The following is a 21,312-nucleotide window of genomic DNA, read 5'->3' on the forward strand; positions in this document are numbered from 1 at the left end:
CCTTTGGTGTGTAAGTGTGTATTAGTACATGTTAATGATATGCAAAAGGTACAAACCCCAAGGAAAATGATGATGTGAGTTATTGTTACCAACGTAAATCTCTTTTCTTGGACTACAACCAACACACGGATTGTAGTCAACAGTTTACTTCCTGGGATTGATGATGATGTAGACAAAACCGACATTATCGTAATTCCTCCCGCTTTGACTCACAGCCTGTAAGTTAACTCCTGTGAGCATTGCATTCTGAGTGAATCTTTCAAACATGGTAAGAAGCGTCACATTTCCAGCTGACGTCAGAGGTATTTAGGCCAATCACAATGTTCAGATTAGCTGGCCAATCAGGGACACAGTGCTTTTCAAAATTAATGTGTTTGAGGAAGGCAGGATATCTGAATAATATGTTTTGTAACCATAAACCACTCGAACACTTATTATACCAAATACACAAAATAACATTGTTTTTAGCAATGAAATAGGTGCTCTTTAAGATTTCTCATCAACTCTTTCACCGCCATTGATGAGATATCTCGTCAATTAAGAGAAAACGCTTCCCCGCCAATGACGAGATTTTCCGTCTTTCCGCAATACCGCTATTATCCACCAGGTGGGGTTACCCTTCCGCAACTTTTTAAACCCGGAAGTATTGTCCTATGGCAAGCGGCTGCATGTCCGTGTCTGTTTTAAAGATCGCTCTGAATGGGATCTCTATGAAAAGTCCGTCACAAAAATGGAATTATCTCTGCTTTTTGCTCAAAATGTGGTGTTTTTGCAGAAACCTACCCATATTCAAAAGCTGATTACAAAAGATCCACTGAAGGTAGGATGAAACGGTTTTTTTTTTTGTTTGAAAGCAGAGGGTCTGTTCTTTCATTTGGTATATTGTATGTTTATATATTTAAAGAAGAACATTTTCTGGAAGGCATTCAACTTTGGTGAAAATCATGAAAAATGCTGGCGCTGGCTGGCAACTTTTTTAAAAAACGCTGGCGGTGAAAGAGTTAAAAGGTGTTTTTAAATTAAGGCAGCATAAACATGCATTTTAGTCTATGACTAAGATAAGCCCGGTCCAGGAAACTGCCCCATTATGTGTTTATTTTATGTCACAAACTTTCTGCATTTGGTTCTATTGACAGTATTTGCATCACATGTGCTGTTAAGCTGATGAATGGTTTTTTTTAATATGTGCATGTGTTTCCTTCCATTGCAGTGCCGTGACCTCTGTTGATACCCCTTATTTTGCCCAAAATAAAAGGTAGTATTGCAGGTATCCCTTGTGGTAAGGGATGCACTGTGACAAACCATGTTAAAAAATAACAAGGAAGAGGAAATGAGAAATCAGCAGTATACCCCATTTTAATTCAAGACTGAAGCATTGAGTATCTTGGAGAATAAATATACTGAATACCAAAGTATAGCTTAGTAACACTCTAACGGGGGAAAACACACCAAACGCGAATTCAATAATTTGCGCCAGTAGATTACATTCAAAGTCTTCACAAATGATGCGATATGAGCTGCGAAAATACACACAATTTGAAGTTAAATCCCGCAAGTAATCTAGATTGAGGAATGCGGTGCTTCGCATTTGATTGTATGCACTATAAACTATATTGTCTAATGTCAACTTTGTGTAAGGAGCGCTCTTCGTGTGACATTTTGGTTAATTCACAGTGCTACAGATTTTCTGGAATCTGTGTGTCCATTCACACATATCCTGTAAACGCCGCAAAGACAGGACATCAGGGTGTGCACTTAACTATATCATTCGGACAACACATGCATCCTCACTATGACTCACCCTTGTTCCTGCCTTTTGTTCACATAGGGTGGGTCCCAGGACATTCCGGGATCAATCCCGAGATCAACCTCAGGACATATTTTTGTGTTTACACAGAAGGGACTATGGCAACTATTTGGTGATATTTTGGGATCAAAAATCTGTGTGGTTTTAAGTTGCATCCCAAAGCGTTCAAACTTAGTCACTAATTCCATAAAATTCAGTAAGGAAGGCAGCTTTCAGCGCTCTAGGTATTGAAACAAATCCATGGTTAAGAAACAAAGGACAATGATATGAGAAGAAAAAACTGTGGAGGAGAGCTGGAGACATAAAAGACATATAAGAAAACGTGAGAAATATTAAGACCAGATGAGTGATGAGGCAATGAGACATTGAAAAGAGTCGTTTCCATTTCCTAGCAACTGTCTCGAACGGGCATCATTGAGGGGTGTGAACGGCACAGCGGGGTCTCTTTCTCGAAACAACAACCTCCTGTCTGTCATACACACACGCCATCACAGCTCGTTGTTGACTGCTTTCATGGCTCTGTCTTGGCTATGTCTGCACTCCTCCTTGTATGTGTGGGTGAACCATTAGCCAAATCCCTTGCCGCTGTGTTAAAAGGATTCTGAGTGTTACAGTAGTTCTGGAGGTCAGCAGATACGGGTGGGAATTCAGTCATCAAACAAACCAACAAGTGACCTCTGTTACATTACACAGCATGCTGAAATTAATGTTCAAATGCTTTACATAAAGAAAGATCACACACACAACCCACACAAAAACCCAGAACTGCTTAGTTCCAAGACTTGGTGAGGAAGAGAAAGAGATGTTGCATCTTAATATATTGCAATTTTAGCTTTTTTGACAAAATTATGCAGCCAATAAGGCCACATTTACTTTGTGGAGAATGCATTGTGACAAGCTCAGTGATAAAGTTACTCAAAATAGCACATAAACTGAGACAAATGTACATTATAAGAAATAAAAACGTATTTCAGGTTCTACTTAAATAAGTTTGCTTAAATTTGTGCGGCACACGCAGAACATTTTTAAATGAGTCTGGTATGAGGTACTATCATAAAAGGAAGCTACTGGGCAGCTCAGCAGGTTTTGGAACAGAGCTCATGCTCACATTGTCTCTACACAGCAGCCTCTTCATTCACGCACTGCACCAACATCTTTTCTATCCCATAATCCTAGTGTTTGATCATCATAACTACTAATACTAAAGGGAATAGCAGTCTTGGCTTTAATCTGTAGTCCGCTCCCTACTCAACGCTTATATTTACATATGCAAGCGTAGTCTTCTCAGGGATACTGCTGACAGTGCATCCAGGGCACTCGCTCATGAGTGGGGTGAATAAAGAGAGGCACTGATGGAAAGACAACAAACATGATCTGTTTGAAGTAGCAAAAGACAAGAAAGCCTCGCTCACCTCTCCCACCATCCCATTCCAAACTCCATCAATCTTTTTCCCGTGTTTCCCATTGGTCACCAAGTAGAGATCATAAGTGAAGCCCACAATTCTGGCCAGTCGCTTAAGGATGTCAATGCAAAATCCCTTGCAGCACTGCTTCATAGGCGCCACCCCTTCCTGAAGTGCACTGTCATCAGAAAGACAGAATGTAAATGTAACTTTAAAGACTCGATAAAACTGCTTGGATTTTCTGTTCTGTGTTGACAAATTATTGAATGCAAAAGTTTAATGAGACACGTTAAATGGGTTTGTTCCTTTCTAAATGGCACATGCACTTTAGTTATTACGCGAAACCTTTTTAAGGGGGAAGGGATATTCTCATTCTACACAGCATTAAGAAAAAATCTATAGTGCATGATGATGAGTCATCAGTATGTACATTTTCAGAGAAGACAGTAAAGGTTTGGTTAAAATAAGCATGGACTAAAAGCCACAAAACTCAAATTTTATGTTGACAATGGCAAATAAAAATTTATTTCCATGATGTCAGCAGAGAAGATATAAAAGAAATAGTGTTACCAACAGAGAGTCAGAGAGTTACAAAGGATAAATGAAAGGAGACAGAGGACAGGGGAAAGGAAAACGACAAGGTGGCCTGTGAGGAGTATGTTGTCTTTGTACAATTAAGTGATATACCCGAGAATTATATAATGAGATGAAATGCAGGCTTTCACATGAGAAGTGTGAAAGCAAATGAGGCAGCATCCACAGAGGCATGTGAACACTCCAAGAGTTTTGTGTAGATTGACAAGTAACATAATGGCTAACCATGAGCAGAAATCGCCATAAGGCAAAGAAAAAACGAGAGAGAGAGAGAGAGAGAGAGAGAGAGAGAGAGAGAGAGAGAGAGAGAGAGAGAGAGAGAGAGAGAGAGAGAGAGAGAGAGAGAGAGAGAGAGAGAGAGAGAGAGAGAGAGAGAGAGAGAGAGAGAGAGAGAGAGAGAGAGAGAGAGAGAGAGAGAGACATTTGATCAATTGCAAAGCTAAGATAGTCAAGTCTAGCCCCTGGAACTTCGGTGAGATATCATGGAAAAAGCAAGAAATACAGAGATAAAGGCAAAGATAAAAGAATATGACAGATGACTGGAGAGCAATTAGACAGTTTTTTTTACATCTAAGGAAGGGCCATTTTTACAGCCTCTATCATGGAAAGTTAATCCAACTTAAAAAGGATGGGACTTTTTTGGATTTCAACAGAAATATAGTTACATGCGAATCCAAATAATTAACTGCATATAAAAAAGTGGCTGGGAATATCTTCATACAAAGATAATTTAAAGACACTATGTTATTATTACATAAAAACAATCAATGGACATTGCAAAAGGCAAATTAGTATACAGTATGAAGAGCTCAGATGCAAAACCCTCTAACTGTGCGTTCACACCAGCTGCGGTGGAGGCGGCAAAAACGCGCTAGTCTGCAACTCTGCGCGCTCCCTGTAATCACATGACTCCTAGAGCAAGCTCCTTATTGGTGAATGCGGTGCGAATATCCGGCAAAGTTCAGATTTTTCAACATGCACGTTTCCCGAGGCAACACTTAATTCGTGCGCGTTCTGCACCATTCGCACCACGCCATTCCCGCGTACCGCACTGCAAGATGCCTATTGGGTCTTTGCATTGACTTAACATGTAAATCACTCGCGCTTGCCGCCTCTTCTGCGTCTGGTGTAAATGCCATAAGTGCGTGACATGACATGACCTGACATGTTTTTTGTAAATGAGCATTTTTTATCAGACTAAGCAGATTTGAAGCTTCGAAGATTTGATTAATGTATGACACATGCCGAAAGCATTAGGTTAATAATATCATTATCTAATTTTTTACGGAGGTCTTTCTAGAGATGAAGGGTTACTTCAAGTTCACAATTCATGCAGAATTAACAAACAGGTGAAATGGAGAAAATTAACATTAATAATAATTAAACCAAATTATTGGGTTGACTGGCCTAATTTGAAACCCCTTGAAAACAATACATACAGTTACTTTCTCTCCATAACAAATGGCAGTGACAGAGTGATCAGTACTAACGTGGCATTGAGAGGCCGCCGGCATGGCACCGAGTCCCTAATGCAGGTTCCAGAAGAAGGGTCTGCCAGCTCTACAATAACAAATGGGCGCTCCTCCAGGGTCACAACCCTTAGGTGCTGGGCATCATCGGGTGGCTGCAGAAATGGGCTGTAGCGAGACCAAGCAGGGTATCTCAGACGTAACACCCCGTTCTCCCACCATCCTACCTAAGACCATAGAGACAACACATGGTCAAGGGTCAGTTGATGAAATATGCCGAATAAACTGATAACACAACTTTATCTGAATTAAATTGTTCACGAATCTATAAACGATGTAAGTCAGATCCTTTTAAGAAATTTTACAACAACCTGTTCCAAAAAGATATTGATGCTGGATTTTGGAAAAAAAATGACTTCTCACTCAAATATGCCATGAAGAGGGTAAGGAGGATGGTGAGAAATGAAAGCCTAATGTTGCTCTATGAGCTTGAGGGCTCTCTAAAAACAGTCTTGTGCCCTTTTTACTCGCTAGGGAATGAGTAGATTTTTCTTTTCAGAGAAATAAAAAGAGGGATTTTTGGCTAAGTGATAGGACGCAGAGGGAAAGGTTACGAGCCTGAGAAAAACAGAGATGGGGCAAACGTGTCAAGCTGGGATACAGCAATATAACTGAGCACATAATCCATATACTGAAGACTAAGACCAGTAGCACCGTAGTCTGTACATATCAGAAAAAAGTGTACTTCACACATACAGTACAGAATCCCTTTGTTTTTAGTATCTAGTTCAAATTATATTTACATATTTATTTAGCAGACAACAAGGCATGTAACAACACAAGCAATTCATCAGTTGTATCAAGTACAAGAATGCTCAATTTAACAGAAAATTCTCATTATTGAGTAATTGACTCGTGTAGCACAACTGATAAACTTGCCGCAGCTCCGAGTTCAAACAAGGCAACTATGGCACCGGTTCACTGTATAGCAGAATTCACATTAAATTGCATAATATGCTTTAGTTGCATGAATTGTTTCTCTACCTCCACAGAGCATTGACATTCACTGTATAAAATGAATTTATGTTTGTGACAAAAAAATGATATTTTTTTTAAACAAACTTTGCAGTTTGTAAGCAGCACATACTTTACCTATTACTGTGTTTTACCAATCCCTATACTCAAACTTTGCTAGCAGCACTGAGCTGTAAGACTCTTACTGACACACGCACCAGCAGAGAGTGGCAGCTATCAGCAGCAAAGCAGCCCTTGAGAGCCATTCACAGGCCGCATATCCAGCAAAAGACGTTCAGCTCTTAGAAAATCGTTACAAAGTCTCTTTGGCAGGCAGAGAATAAATATACTTCACCTTCACTGCGTGTATGCACGTGTGTGCATGACTCTAATACATCAAGCCAGCAGCTGGCTGCAAGTAGACTTTGCATATTAGCACAGGATCAGGGCAGAGGCGTCTAATTGAAAGGAATAGAGCAGGAAATGGCAACAGTCAGCTTGTGAATTCCTGCAAGCGCTGGGCTAGTTATCCCGCTTACAAAGGCGCTGAAATCAAACGCATCCGGTGTGGATCACTGGAAATTACAAAAAACGATTCCGCAACATCCCCTCACCTGGTCCCCGTCTCATCCTCTGTTCATCAATCTGTCTGCTTAGGTCACTTTGACTGTCCATTTGTCTGCTCGTTCATCCGCCTCCTCTGCCTCTCAAACATCCACCTTTACAGTCTGTTAACCCAAAATCCATTTTCTGTGAGCTGCTTTCGAAGGCACAGACAGGAATTGGAAGGGAACAGGAAGGGAATGTTGGCTTGGGCGAACATCTGACAGACAGCGTCACACCGAATCCGCCACGGAAAGATCTGAACAGGTGACAGTGCCTTGTATTAAGGTTGTCTGAACAGCTTTATAAAATATGCATGGCATGTCAGAAAGCAGTACAGTAGCCAGGCAAGGTAGGTGTGAGTGTGTATATAAGTGGGTTTTAATATTGCTTGAGGGATATAAATACTAACGATGTACAGTGTTTCGTGCCATGCCCTTATAATACTACTTAATGTGTTGAAATGCCCTGTCTTTTCTTTCTCTCTCTCTCTCTCTGATCTTTTTCTTTTATCCCACAACATTTCTTACTATCTCCCACACCGCTTTCTCCATCTCAACCACATTCGGCTCTCACAGCCGATCTGTGTCAGCGGCAGCCAGACGTCTCGACTCTTTTCAGCTGGAGAATGTGGGCCAACAAAACGACCGAAATAGGAGCGCCGGGGCATGTGTGGAAAACCAGAGATCCTGCGGTGCATAACAAAGACCTGGAGTAGAAGAAATCTGGACCCAAGCTGAGGGGGCAGAGTCTCATGCAAACAGAGGTAGAGCTGCCCCCTGATCAAACAGCATCTCTCCTGGGTAGGGATAATACTTTCACAGGGTGAAATACAAACATGCTTCCATGACACCCCCGTCCCTGTGAACGTCGCTCTGAGAGCCAACTAGAGGAAGCATGAAACCAGACGATTTTCCCCCCGCGCAATCCTCCCAAATCCACTTGGAGGATTTTCACAGCATAAACACACATGGACACATTCTGACAGGTACAATAGAGAAATGTGCTTGGCATTTCTATTTTTTATAATGTGTCTCCCCGTGGTATATATATATATCGATTTATAAGAACCGCATTCACTAACAATGTCAAAAGTAGCAGTACTTTACGCAAACTCTGTGGAAAAACACCAACACCGACTCAATTTGGTACCCAACTGCTGTCAGACTGACAGGCGGCTGCTGTCGAAAGCGCGTGCAAAAGCTTGTGCTTCACGGTAATGCAACTGAACACTCGAATGACCAAATGCACTCCTTGGTCAGAATGCCTGCCTTGGGGTATTACTGTAAACAAAAACACGGACTAAACAAATAAATACTTAAATAAATAAATATCTGCATTTGACCTTGACGTTTCAGTTTAGTTAAGAACTATAAGTTTAGAATATTTTAGCTATGTTTAGATTTCTGTGTGATTTCATCATTTTGATTAATATTGTAATTAAAGAAATATTATAAGCAAAAGTGAATTACAGCCTTATATTGCCTGTGTGCTGCTATATGGCCATTATGTGTGTATACTGCTTCAATACAACAGTTCAAAAGAAAGTAAATAAGACAAACAAAGGATTCTCCTAAAAACCTACTTTGTTGCATCACAGATTGAGGGTCTGCTAGTTTAAAGGCGGGGTGCATGATCTCCGAAAGCCAATGTTGATATTTGAAATCACCTAAACAAACACGCTCCTACCCCAATAGAATCTGGACCTTCTTTCAGGGTTCCCACACTTTAGGGTATTTTCACATCTGTAGTTTAGTTCATTTGGTCTTTTTAGGAGTTTTGGTTCCTTTTCAAATAGTGCTGCACAATTAATCGCATCGCAATCGCAATCGCGATGTCAGCCTGTGCAATTATATGACAGCAAAATGTTGCAATTATATTAAATAAATAAATGTGTGGACTTGTTAACACAAACTTTCTGATAACAGTTTGATGATTTTCCTTGCGGTTTAAAAAAAAGAAAGAAAAATGAACAAAAACGGCAGTGCACGTGTGGCATGCACGTGTGTGGTGTGCTTCGTCACTTATACCAGAGCGAAGATGGATGCAGAGGAGGTTGACAGTGATCTGGTAGCTAAAAAAAAACTCTATGTCTGTTGTATGGCGGTATTTTGGATTTAGGATTACTGACACTGAGCAGTTGCTACATCACGTGGCAATACGAAAACATTTCTAGTTTTACAAATACAAATTTTAGCTAAACTGTGTGTGGATTTTCCAGAGCTGCCAACTTCTGAGTTCAGCTTGGAGTGAGATTTTTTTTTTTTTTGGGGGGGGGGGGGGGTTGGGGTTGTGGTAATAATTTTTTATATAAGTCCTAACCATTTGCCAATTGATAATAGTGTGGATTTTAGCTATTTCTGTGTTAAATAGTTGGAAAAGACTGCGTTAAAATGGTTCAATACAAATCGAATCATATTTTAGAAATTAAATTGAAATAAAAGCTTTTACTGAGTTTAAATGCCTGAGATTAGAGTCTTTACTATTGTTTTATACACGTATGCTTTCCTTCTGATAAAAGTGCCAAAAAAGTTCTTAAAATCTAATGAATACTGGTCTCTGTAAAATGTATAACTGCAGATGACAGCAGCTTTGATTCAGTTTATCCAGTGAGAAAGAGAAGCGTAAAGTGATGATTTGTGATTGGTGATAGAGGGACTGTCACAATCAAATAAACCAAATTAGTAGTTTATATTAAACTAAAGCAAGAGATAATGTGTACGTCAAGACCATATAATTATATTTCGTATATAGCCTATTATTGTTTATAGATGTCAAATATAAATTGACCTTTTTCTCTTTTATTAAAACCTGTCACCGCAAACATCACGCAGGCTTGTACTGCTTGCAAACATACACACGTGACGCGAGTGATGGTTGATTAAAATTGCTGTTTTCTGAGGGTATCTGCGTGCGTGGAATCCGGGCAATTCTCTGCTTTTCATCCAGACCTTGACGCTTTGTGTGTTCGACTGGTGCGGCGCTGACTGATCGGCGTATGACATCAGAGTCACGCGATAGCAAAGGTAAAGGCGGACCCTTTTGTAACATTTCGACTTGCTCTCGCGGTACTCTGATGTCCTCGCTGCCGAACTTCCTGCGCAGCGCCACATAAAGTGAAATGCTCTTTGACTCTTTGCAGCAAAGTACCAGCACCATGAGAAGTGGTGGCACATAAGACAGTGAAGGTACGCTAAAATATAAAAGTGTCAATACTGTGAGCACTGCTTTAGCTACTTACATCGTGCGTTGCTCTTTCACCATCGCGCAGCCGCGCACTCGCTCTCTGTAGTTTGTAGCTGGCGCTTCGGCATTTGTAGACAATAACTCCACCTTCTTTGATTTGATTCGCCTTCGCATCATTTTGACTTTGACGAGCGCTTTATGCTGTTTGAGGCACGCCAGATAGAGATAGGCGTTTTACAGTATTTACAGTTAGGTATTTTTATAAAATTATTTAATGTCTTGTATTAAACTCAATGGGAATCTAAATGGTGGGTACGAGCCTGCGTGAGAAAATGGATGTGTGGCGTGAGAGCGTGAGAATGGGGTCAATTGCGTGAGTCTCACGGCGAATGCGTGAGAGTTGGCAGCTATGATTTTCTTTAAAACCCATCAAGTTGACTCATGATACCATTTAGTATAATCGCAATCGCACATCGCAATTTTAGCATCAATAACCGCAATGGGAAAAATTACCCAAATCGTGCAGCCCTATTTTCAAACCACACTGATTGCCCTGGTCCGCACCAGTTGAAACAAACCAAAATTCAGTCATGTGATAAGATCCACATCACTCATTGGCCACGTGAATTTGAACATATTTCCTAAACTGCTTTTCGATCGGTCAGAATCAAAGTGCGCAAAGTAAACAAAAAGGAGGAACATACAGCAGACACCATGGACAGACAGCTGTGCGCTGTAATTATGTTTCCTTGGTTGTTATACATAGTTTGCATGCAGCACTAGACAAACTGTTCATTTCCAGAATTAATCGCAGATACGGCTTGAAAACAACGTTTTGATGCACAACAAACGGCGAAGACACCAAATTTCTGAGGCTTCACCCGCACCTCCTCACAACTCCAGGTATGTCCGCAATCTGTCATTGTGCTAATATTGCTAATAGAAACTGTCAACAAACACTTCCTCATCCAATAATGAGCTGTGCAGCTGACTACGGCAGCTGGTTTAGTACAAAATGCGCAGTACTTTTGCAGTTAGGTCGGTTCGATCTCGGATCGTGTTCTCACCACAAATGAAGGATTTTCCAGGTCCAATACCCTCAAAATCAAGGACTAAATGTGGGGACACATTTCAAGTCACTTGAAGTGAGAGCAAGGTTACATCGTGTTACCTTTTAAGATACATTGTTACAGTTCCCTTTTGAGGGAACTCACGCTGTGTCACTGCGGTGAGACTTTGGGGACCCTCCAGGGGTAGTGCGTCTGAATGTGTATATCAAATTCAACCAATGGTGAGGCTTAACGACAAAGACAGGGTGACGCAGGAGTCAGGAAGTATATCGCTATCTGAAATATTGCCAAAGACGGCGTTACAGGGACGCAGGAAGTATGGCAAGGTAGACGCAGCGTCTCGTTCCCTTCTCAGGGGACAACAGTTACATATGTAACCCGAGATGTTTCATGTGTCAAAACACAACTATGCAATAAGCATTTTGGTATGAATCAACATTCGCATACAGAAGATATAAGAATTTAAAACTAACAGTTTAGCATGGGTGCTTAAGAGTCTAGAACTTTCATAATATAATCCTATACAGCACAGGGATTAATATGGATTTTTTTCAAAAAAAATTCTTGCATGAAACAGATTCAAGCACTTTTAATGACCTGTATCTATGTATGTATATTTTCAAAAACTTCCCAGTGCCTTGAATTTTTTCCCCCAGATTCACAAACTTTCAAGAACACGTGGGAACACTGTTCTTTTGATAGACCCGCCCCATACATATGCAACCCAGGCAACGATGTCAATTAGTAGACATGCCCCTTACTGTTAATTGGCTACAAGTGTGTTTTGTTACTCAGCCCGAATCCCTTTTCCAGTGTGTTTTTCAAAAATCATGCACCCCGCCTTTAAAAGATGTGTCAAAGCCTTGGCTAGGACTAACATAGCATTTTCAAATTAGTAACAGGCTTGGGCTTTTTCTGAGAAGTCAGTGGAGGCTGGATGTGTGTGACAGTGTGAGTTTGACACAGTGAGCACAACTAACCAGGTGTGATAACCAGCATTCACTGTGACAAGTCTGCTGAGGGAGTTTGTCTTAGTATTATTTTAAACAAGTAACTGGGACATAATGGCCTGTCCTATATCAGCACTTGGAACACCTTTCCATCAATTAGATTTGAACCGAAACTATCTACTCTGTAACAATATTTAATTTTCTAAAAAGGGGTATCGAAATAGTGTTTGCTGTGGTATATAAATCGTTATTTCAAATCATGACATTTTCACTGGTCTTGTCCTCGACTAAATGTGACTCTATCCGTGAAATCCATTTCATAATCTTTGATTTCTCTTATTGATTTCACTTTCATTTTAATCTTTGACATGGCCTCACTCAGTCAATATTAAAGATATGAAGGTTATATTTTCACACAATGTAAAATGATATTCTGTAGAAAACAGTAAATCACAAAAAATGGTTTTAAAAGGCAGGCTCACGAATGCTGATAGTGATGAATGGAAAAATGTAATCAAAAGTACTGTACCAGCTGGTTTGATCTTTATTTGTTAAATGCCTATAAATGCTTCATGTCAAGCCATCACATAAAGTGCTTTGTGCACAACGAGGCTTCTAAAAAATGAGTCATCCACATCCATTGTCTACCCTGTGTTAGACAGAATGCATTTAAGAGACCCGGAGACAAAAACACAGCGAAGACAAAGACAGCGAGCATCAAGTTTTAATAGAGCATCCTTCTTAAACAAATGGAATTTGAAAACCTCCTATAGTCAACGTGAAACCCTTTAAAATGTACATTATGGCGGCCCATTAAATATTTTATGTGATTTACAAAGACTCTGTGACTCTATGAAGTACCAAAGCATTCAGAACTCAAACAGCACATCTCGCATGAAACAGAAACACCGCTGACAGAACCGGCGCCCTGCAACCCTCGCGGTGCTCTTGCATCATCATAAGTTCGGTTTGTTGGGTTTTTGAGATATTCAGGGGGGAAATTCACCAAGAACAAGTTGCGTTGTATATTTGCATTCACCGTCTGCACTTTTCAGCACCCGATTCACTAAAGCAATTATGCAAATCGGGTGACAGCGCAGACGTCCACGAAAATTAGTCCTGAATGTAACTTGCACACTGTAAATCCGTATATATCTCGCAGGCCAATTCTGATACTGTAGGTTGTGGAACATGGAGATGACAACCGCAACCTACTGTACAGTAGGCTACTTTACAAGGACTGTAGGACATCAGGTCGACCGCTGCAATCCAGCAACATGAACGTGCTCTTTAAAATGCTGAAAGCGCTCTCGTCTATACCGCACGGTTTGATAAATGCTTGCCTGTAACGCTCTTCTCCACCATTTGATGAATTACTGCTGTTATAGTCACTAGAAAATGCACACAGACGTCTTTTTAAATAAAATTTATTTTGGATTTCTCTGGGTGGTAACAATAATTGCGGCAGGCTTCTATAATAAGTCTGATTTACATATACAGGAGGTGTGTATGTGCCGAAAAGAAGGATAATGATTTAATTAAGTACTTATGCTAGTTCAGCACGTTCAACGAGTGGATTAACTGGATTGCGAGTGGTTTGCCGCTTGAATACCATTTGAGTAGCGCAACCATTCATCACGCCATTACTTGACCAAACAGTCACAGAGGAGTTCTGTTAAGAATCAAAAGCTATGTAAGATTTAAAGCAAATGAATGACAGTTGGCCAGTTTCATAACAATCTAAATGCAGAACGGTGGCAGCTGGGCTCAGCTCAGAAGCTGGCACCTAAACAAAGCCTACACAAGAACATCGGCGAAACAAACGATCAACACTCGACCTTTGGAGAAGCCCTGGGCAACACAATCCCCACACATCCTCTTACTCTCCCCGCCATGGGCCGTTAACGTGAACCTGTCCCCAGACAAAACTCGCTGTTGTTATGATTGCTATAGCTAATAAGCATTGATCTTAAGTCCTGTTGTGCTAATGAATACGCTGAGAATAATGCACGCTTGTAAATACTGATGACCAAAAGCTATGGAGATCAGCAGAAAACAAACCCTCAGAGTACGTTGAAACTTTTTACTGTTATGGCTCAATGTCGGCGAATAGTGCCCAAAGGTATTAAAAACTCTCCCAAGGACATAATCTGCTGTCATTTTCTTTGTTAACAGATTGTAGAGGTGGAAAATGCAGGTACTGCCAGAGATTACAATTTTCAGTCTCTGTGGTTGTTTTTGTGGCATCTACATATTAATAATTCTGTTTTATGGCAAGGGTTTGAGCGGCACCTTCGAGCATCTGACGTTCTGCGCTGTTATATTTACTCAGTTGGAATTGATATCAGTCATTTAGTCTCACGACAGCAGCGCTGTGCGGGCAAAATGTAGACACACGTCGTCCCATGTGGCACCTACGATACGTTGATATACGAGATGCTGAGAAATTTTAAAAAGCCTTTTTGTTCATTTTCTTATTTATTCATTTTCCGCTCAGGCACACACACACAAGCAAAACTAAATGCAAGGAGGTGTTAAATTCCAGGAAGAGCGGAAATCAAATTTCCTATCTAAAAAAAACCCCCACATAATTAATTTTTTTCTGTCTTATGATACCGATAATAGTGGCTTAAACTAATAATGTAGAGAAGAACTGCTAATCTCTGTTTTCATTATAATAATATACTCTGGGTAGGTATGTATATATAATAGGGCCAATGCTAATTGTATACTACATCCCATTGAAACTCTAATTATATGTTTATATCATCAAGGCTTTAGCTGTTCTGTGCAGTACAGCAGAAGTGCACAGTCAACAGCACACCGCTTTCTCTCCTTCACAATGTGATGCATTGTTCAGAGTTAATTGTAATAGGCTTTTTCTGCTGTGAACTCTCATGGGAAATGGTTTTTGAAATGAGTATAGTGTCAAGTTGTATATCATTTTAAAACAGTGTTTAATCTACACGTTTCACCGCTGCAAACCAGAACATTATGTTTTCAGCTCTCAGAGAGCAAGTACATCATTATGATAGTTTGCCAAAGCAAATCGCGCATTTTATTAAACGCTTATGTCATTATTTTTAAATACAAATCCTACAATCCTTAACATTGTTAAGCCACATGCATAATAAATAGGGCAGACCACTTTACTGTCATGCTGTCTTCTTTTAAACCTATTGTAAATGTTATGCCATTTCATCCATTCCAGAGCATTAGCACTGCAGTGCTCAGCATGGCTACTGCAATGCTGCTTTTCATCCCGGACATTACCAATCCATAACAGCGGCGGTTACACAAGAACGAACAGAAATAGAATTCTGATAAGTTCTTACGTCTTCCCAGCCACTCCCGGGCGTGTAGGAGATGACATCCAGAAAGGGATTGGCCAGGTAGCCCTCATTATTAAAAGAATAGTCCCGCCCACCAAGAGTGATGTTACTGAAATACCTGCAAAGCAGAGAGAGCAAAAGAGAAGGGTGTTGATGAGATGGAGGAGACCCAGAGAGAATTAGTAGAACGTCAAAGTGGAAATCTCACACAGACACTTCGCAAACACTATAATTAGGTCAGATTGCGAGACTGTGGAGAAGGTACCACTTTATTTCCCTGAGCAATGAAATCAAAGCAGACAGTTGTGCACTTAATCTAAACCAGTAAAATACCCAGAACGGTGCCTAAATCTAAAATGTGACGTACACTCTGACTGCTTCGAATTAATCTTTTTATCTTAAATCCAATATGCTTTTGGCACAATGAAAAGATTGTACAGTTCACTGGGTGAGCAAGAGAAAGAGCCGCACTGTTCTTATGAGCATTTTGACCATTTTCTTCTCAACGCTCTTACAGATGCTTGTGTAATAAAGGCATGCAGTGTTTAATTTGTAAATGATGAGGTCTTATGACAACGACTGATCTGACTTGTTTGAGGGAGTTTGGAAAAAGACAGAACAGGTTTAGTTCTGGTGATGGGGGTATACAATAATGAAAGTTTCTGTTCTAATACACAGCTGCATTACTACAGTGGTGCCAGTGGTTTCTTACTAACTCCAAAATTCAGTACAACACAGTCTTTTAGCAATGCTAACATTTATAATGTGTCTCTGAATTGACTTTTAGATTGCACAAGCAGTTTTATGTTACACAGGCCACACATAACTAAACCTAACAAAAACTGCATAGCTGTAAGTAAGATGTAACTTGTTTTTGGAACATAATTTGTTATTATACCAGATATTTTATTATTATTATTTATAATATAAATTAATATGTTATAATACTAAATGTATATTCATTAAGAAGCATAAAAGGTACACTCTTAAAACGAATGTGTTAAATCTACATCTAATGTGTTGTCCTTAACTTAACACATCTCTGTGTTATTGTTGGAACAACACACTTTTTGTTGTTTTAACACATCTTGTAGTGTCCCTTTAATTTATTTGAACTCAAAATCAACATTAAATGACATATAGGGCCCTATTTTAAAGATCTAAGCGCATTGTCTAAAGCATACAGCGCACAGTCTAAATGGGTGTGTCTGGTGCCACTTTTGCTAATTTAACGACAGGAAAAATGGTTTGTGCGCTAAGCGCACGGTTGAAAAGGGTTGTACATATTCTCCTAATGAGTAATGGGAGTATTTTGGGCGTAATGTGCAATAAACCAATGAGAGTCTTATCTCTCTTCCCCTTTAAAAGCAAGTTGCGCTGGCGCTATGTTTAATCCCTATTTGGATGACAGACTTTGTAAACTGAAAAACTAAGCACAGGAAGAAGATCCCCAGTTTAAGAATAATGTTAAAAAATGTGTTGTTTTCATTTTAATTAAAATGTAAAGAAAATTTGGATTAAAACTTTTAAAAGCCTTTTTCTTTTAATTGCTATAAATGTATTGATATCCTACATAATCATTGTGATCTCATAAAATAATTTGCAAATATGCAAGAAAAGGTTTGTACTCTAAAAATACAAACAAGAGATAAAGAATTTACAAACTTGCGGAGAGCCAAAGCGTTTCAGCACTCAGACAGCGCCATTGTTTTTTTAAAAAACATTACTTAAAAACGGTTCTTATCTCACCATACCCACAGGTACAGAGTCATCATATACAATAAATCCGTAGGGTAGCATTTAAAAACATTTAAAAATAGATGTATTTGTTTAAAGCAAAGCATTTATTTACTTACTAGGCTACAGGTGAAACAGCTCTTAAAGCCTTCTAACGTCTCATAATCGGTCATCATTTATGTTCAAGAGACTCTGCGCTCTGCTGCGCATTCATGCATGTGATAAGCAAACCTGCGTTGTTGTCCCATTTATTTAACATATTGTGCTATTGACTTTAGACTTTAGAGCAGGTTTTTGTTGGTCAATGGCGTAGTCTATTTTAGTTGCCTCAAAATAGTACGCAAATGGGCGCAAAATTGGGCGCAAATGCATTTGCTTATTAAACAACATGGCGCTAAATGTGAAAATGGTAATTGCACCCGGTTGAAACTAGCAATAGCAAAAACTTGCGTTGCGCATTGCGCCGGGTGTATGATATAGAGCCCATAATGTGTTCAAATAACACGAAATGTGTAAAATAGTATAAAACAAAACAATGTGTTAAAATTAACACATCCTTTCTTCGAGTGTATAGAGAAGCTATATGTTATTCTTGAATTGTATTAAGCTTTTTGCAATGTAAAACTGACAATAGACATTGTGTTTTTTGTATTCGTTAACAAAAATAATGAATTTGTGAATAATTTCTTTAGACATCACTCAGAATCCTGCGTTTTCTCTCCAAATATGTGATCCTGTCTGTGAAATCCAGGCTAAAGTTTCAAAATCAAATTCTGAGATAACGAGCATTAAAGTTTGATTTCAATCATTAATTTAACTATGATTTCCATCTTTGACATGATCTTACTCAGTCAATATTAAAGATATCAAGATTATATTTTCCATAGAATGTTCTTTACATTATATAGGATTTTTTTGTAGAAAACAGCATTTGACTTTCTAGCTGGGTTTTCACAAACAGTCACAAATACTCTTGTGTCTTCCTGATCCGATTTTGAGGCACTGCCTTCACTTTTCTCTTTTTTTCACTGTGGTGTCATATAGCATCTCTTATTGTGGAAATCAAAATGATGGAAAGGTTTTCGTCTAAAGAGTGGAGCTTTATACAGTACAGTACTGTAGCTGAGTCTTGCTTTTCTCAAGGTTTCTTTATTTATGGCCCTTTTTTTTCGCTTTCTTCAACTTTTTGTTCTAAAAGTGCTTTGGAACAATAATATTGTTATGTACAGTAAATAACCTTATATTTAAAAATTGATCTGAACTGTATTCACTAACATAGGTCCAAGATCCATGCAAAACAACTATGTACAGTATAGGCCTACATAGCAAACAGCTGTTTTGGCAACAAAAAGTGTCTCCTCAAAATTAAGATGAGAGCATAAAATATCCTGTAATATGATGAGACAAAAAGTATGTCAAGCACTAAAAATGCCTTCAAGTCACAATTATTGGTTATTTACTCTGTTAACAGAACAATGCCAAACAATGTTTACAACCTCTCTGCAAACTAAATGGTTCCAAAGAAACATGAACTTGAAATTGATTGAAATAATGATCTGAACGAGTCAGTTTTAATGAGAAGATTAAAGCTGCAGCTTTGTGCCAGCAACCTTTATAACACTTGATGTTTGATCTTCACTTCATGAAACTGTGTGAACATCAAATGGAAAAGGGGAACACGAATTTACATTGAAATGTAAAACGTAATACTTCAGAAGCTGGTTGCAAGCCACAATTGCAGGTGAATCTCTTTTCTTTATCAAACAGCTGATGTGTATTTATTGTTTTGAGTCACGAGAAAACTACATTGACATTCAGTGCCAAGTTTTTATGACGTCTAAAGCACTTGGTTTTGCCTATTACATGCTACGTGATTAGTCAATAAAGCTTTCATTTTTTCTGGCTGTCGTTCAATTTATTAATTCATCACTGCCAGCTCATTTTTTTATCTCGTTCTTCTAACCTCCCCAGGTCACACAACAGACTATAATGTCCCTATTGTAAAGTAGCTAAAACATGCAATGTAGATAAATGTATTGAAACTGAACACGGTGTTGCTCACAAGCGGTGTTAAGCACGTTGCTACTGTTTTATACTGTGGGACATGTTGAACCCCCCCACCCCGTCCCTATGGTGGGAGAGTAAAGGACATCTGTGCCCCAAAGGTGCAGCACTTTCACTCTCATTATCTTGTGTGCCATTAAGGATAAACTGACTTACTATAAATGCACCAAAGCAGAAAACTTGAAGGTTAATGCTAAATGAGATGAGCTTTAAACACAGTTCTCAGGGTGAACAAAAACAGAGAAATTTGCCTCTTTGTAGAGATATGAAGATCAGGCAGTGTAATTTATCATCAGCGCTGAATCAAAAAATAAGAGTCATTCCTGAAACCAACTACCATTTACTTCTGAGTGTAGCTATTGATAAAACAGCAATAGAAAAAGTGTCGACTTAGCATTATTTTATGGTTACAATCTTTTCATCTCATCACATTTCATTCAGAACGCAAACTCTGATCTCTAAATACAACTACAGGTACCATAAAATATTACTCCTTTAACCATGCAATGCAGGAAACAGTGTCACAATTTCACAACATAATCCAATCATGATGGATAATAAAAGCAAATCTCACCCTACATTATTTCTGACTTAAAAATATCATACTATCCTAGATAAATGCATTTGCGATTGCAGTTCAATGCTGCCTTAAATGGCCATCACAGTTTAATAAAAAAATTGTGCTGCTTGGTGTTAGACATTTTTCTGTGCTCTTGGCAGAGCATACAAGTCTAGTCTTGTATTGATAGACTGAACCGGCTCTTACTTCATTCTGCCGCGAATCCTCTGCGTCCTGTTCCCATCCGTCTGGCAGTTGGTGACAAAGTGTGGCCCTCCTGTTGCTCCGTAGTCCTTGCGCAGGGCGACGGCTCCATGAGTAAGGATGGACACGCCACGGGCGATGCGTCTGCGAGGCTCATCCCTCCAGCCCTGCGGCCTGACCGCAAATAGGCGATTGGGTAGTCCGCTAACGCCCAGTTCGGATAGAGCTGGACCCACTGCGAACCATATGTGTGAGGCGCTGGCCTGACCAGCTGCCCAGGCGGCGTGGAACACCTGTTCTGCTTCCTCCTGAGAGCAGTACAACAACCGCACCTGGAGCAGACGCGGGGCAACGAGGGCAGAGAGGACGGAGATGAAAACCAGAGAGCAGGAGCGACAGAAAAAAACAACAGAGTGCAAACAAGAACATGGAGGTCAAAAGGGAGAAAGAGACCAGGATCAGAAGAGGAAGAAGAGAGGAAATACAAGGGAAAAAAGAAGGCAGAGACTACTTGAATTATTTTAGATAAACAAGCACACGCAAAAATGTTACACAGAGGAGCGGGTACAGGGTAATGATGCTGGGACATGCAAGAACAGGTAACCCTGAAAATTTGTGACCCTGTCTGTGAAATCCAGGCTAAAGTGACATCATTTAATAATTTAAATCCTTGACACGGCTGTACACAGGTTATGAATGTTCTTTATATTATTTAGAATGACAAAATAGCCGAGTTTTAACATGCAGGGTCACGCTTTGTACATTTTTGTTTGTGTGTGCATCCCATGATGTACAATAGGTGTTGAAGTGGTTACAGTATGTGCTCTCTAGTGCATATATTCCAGTACGTTTGTACAAATGTGTACTTACAATAATGTACCTAAAGGTGCATCTGTGCATTATTTATTCCAGTATGCAAGTTTTGTGTGTGTGATTGAACCGAAGCACCGCAGACTGAATCTAATGCATACGGCATTGGGCTGCAGAGCCACAGGCTCTGTGTTATATTAACACTGACATCAGTGTACTAGGACCCACAAGGCACAATAACACCCGAAACACACACACACAAAACAATAACAGCCTGGAGCCAGGGGGAGACAGAGGACAACCTGCAGCACACACACATTACACAAATATAGGTGGAGGCGAGAAAGGGAATGAGAGGGGAACGGATAAAGGACGGCGAGAGGTCAGAAAGAAAAGGTGCACAAGCCACTGCAGAGCAAAATGAAAAAAAAAAATAATGCTTAAGGACAGGAAATGATGTCAGGTGCAGAGAGGAAGAGTAAGTGAATGATTAAATGAATGAGTAAGTGA

The 21,312-nt window shown here is 39.6% G+C and overlaps 1 protein-coding gene across 1 annotated transcript in view; it reads right to left on the minus strand.

The window, feature by feature from the left end:
* grin2db (glutamate receptor, ionotropic, N-methyl D-aspartate 2D, b) overlaps positions 1-21,312 on the minus strand; it is an 83,812-nt gene that overhangs the window by 27,349 nt on the left and 35,151 nt on the right. Inside the window, exons 5-8 of the mRNA XM_065245921.2 lie at positions 19,996-20,324; positions 15,432-15,546; positions 5,295-5,500; positions 3,220-3,388 (exon numbers count right to left, since the gene is read on the minus strand). Coding sequence (XP_065101993.2) covers positions 3,220-3,388; positions 5,295-5,500; positions 15,432-15,546; positions 19,996-20,324 — 819 coding nt within the window. The remainder of the gene's footprint in view (positions 1-3,219; positions 3,389-5,294; positions 5,501-15,431; positions 15,547-19,995; positions 20,325-21,312) is intronic.

The sequence above is a fragment of the Paramisgurnus dabryanus genome, chromosome 13 (assembly GCF_030506205.2).
Source record: "Paramisgurnus dabryanus chromosome 13, PD_genome_1.1, whole genome shotgun sequence".
Classification (NCBI taxonomy): Eukaryota; Metazoa; Chordata; class Actinopteri; order Cypriniformes; family Cobitidae; genus Paramisgurnus; species Paramisgurnus dabryanus.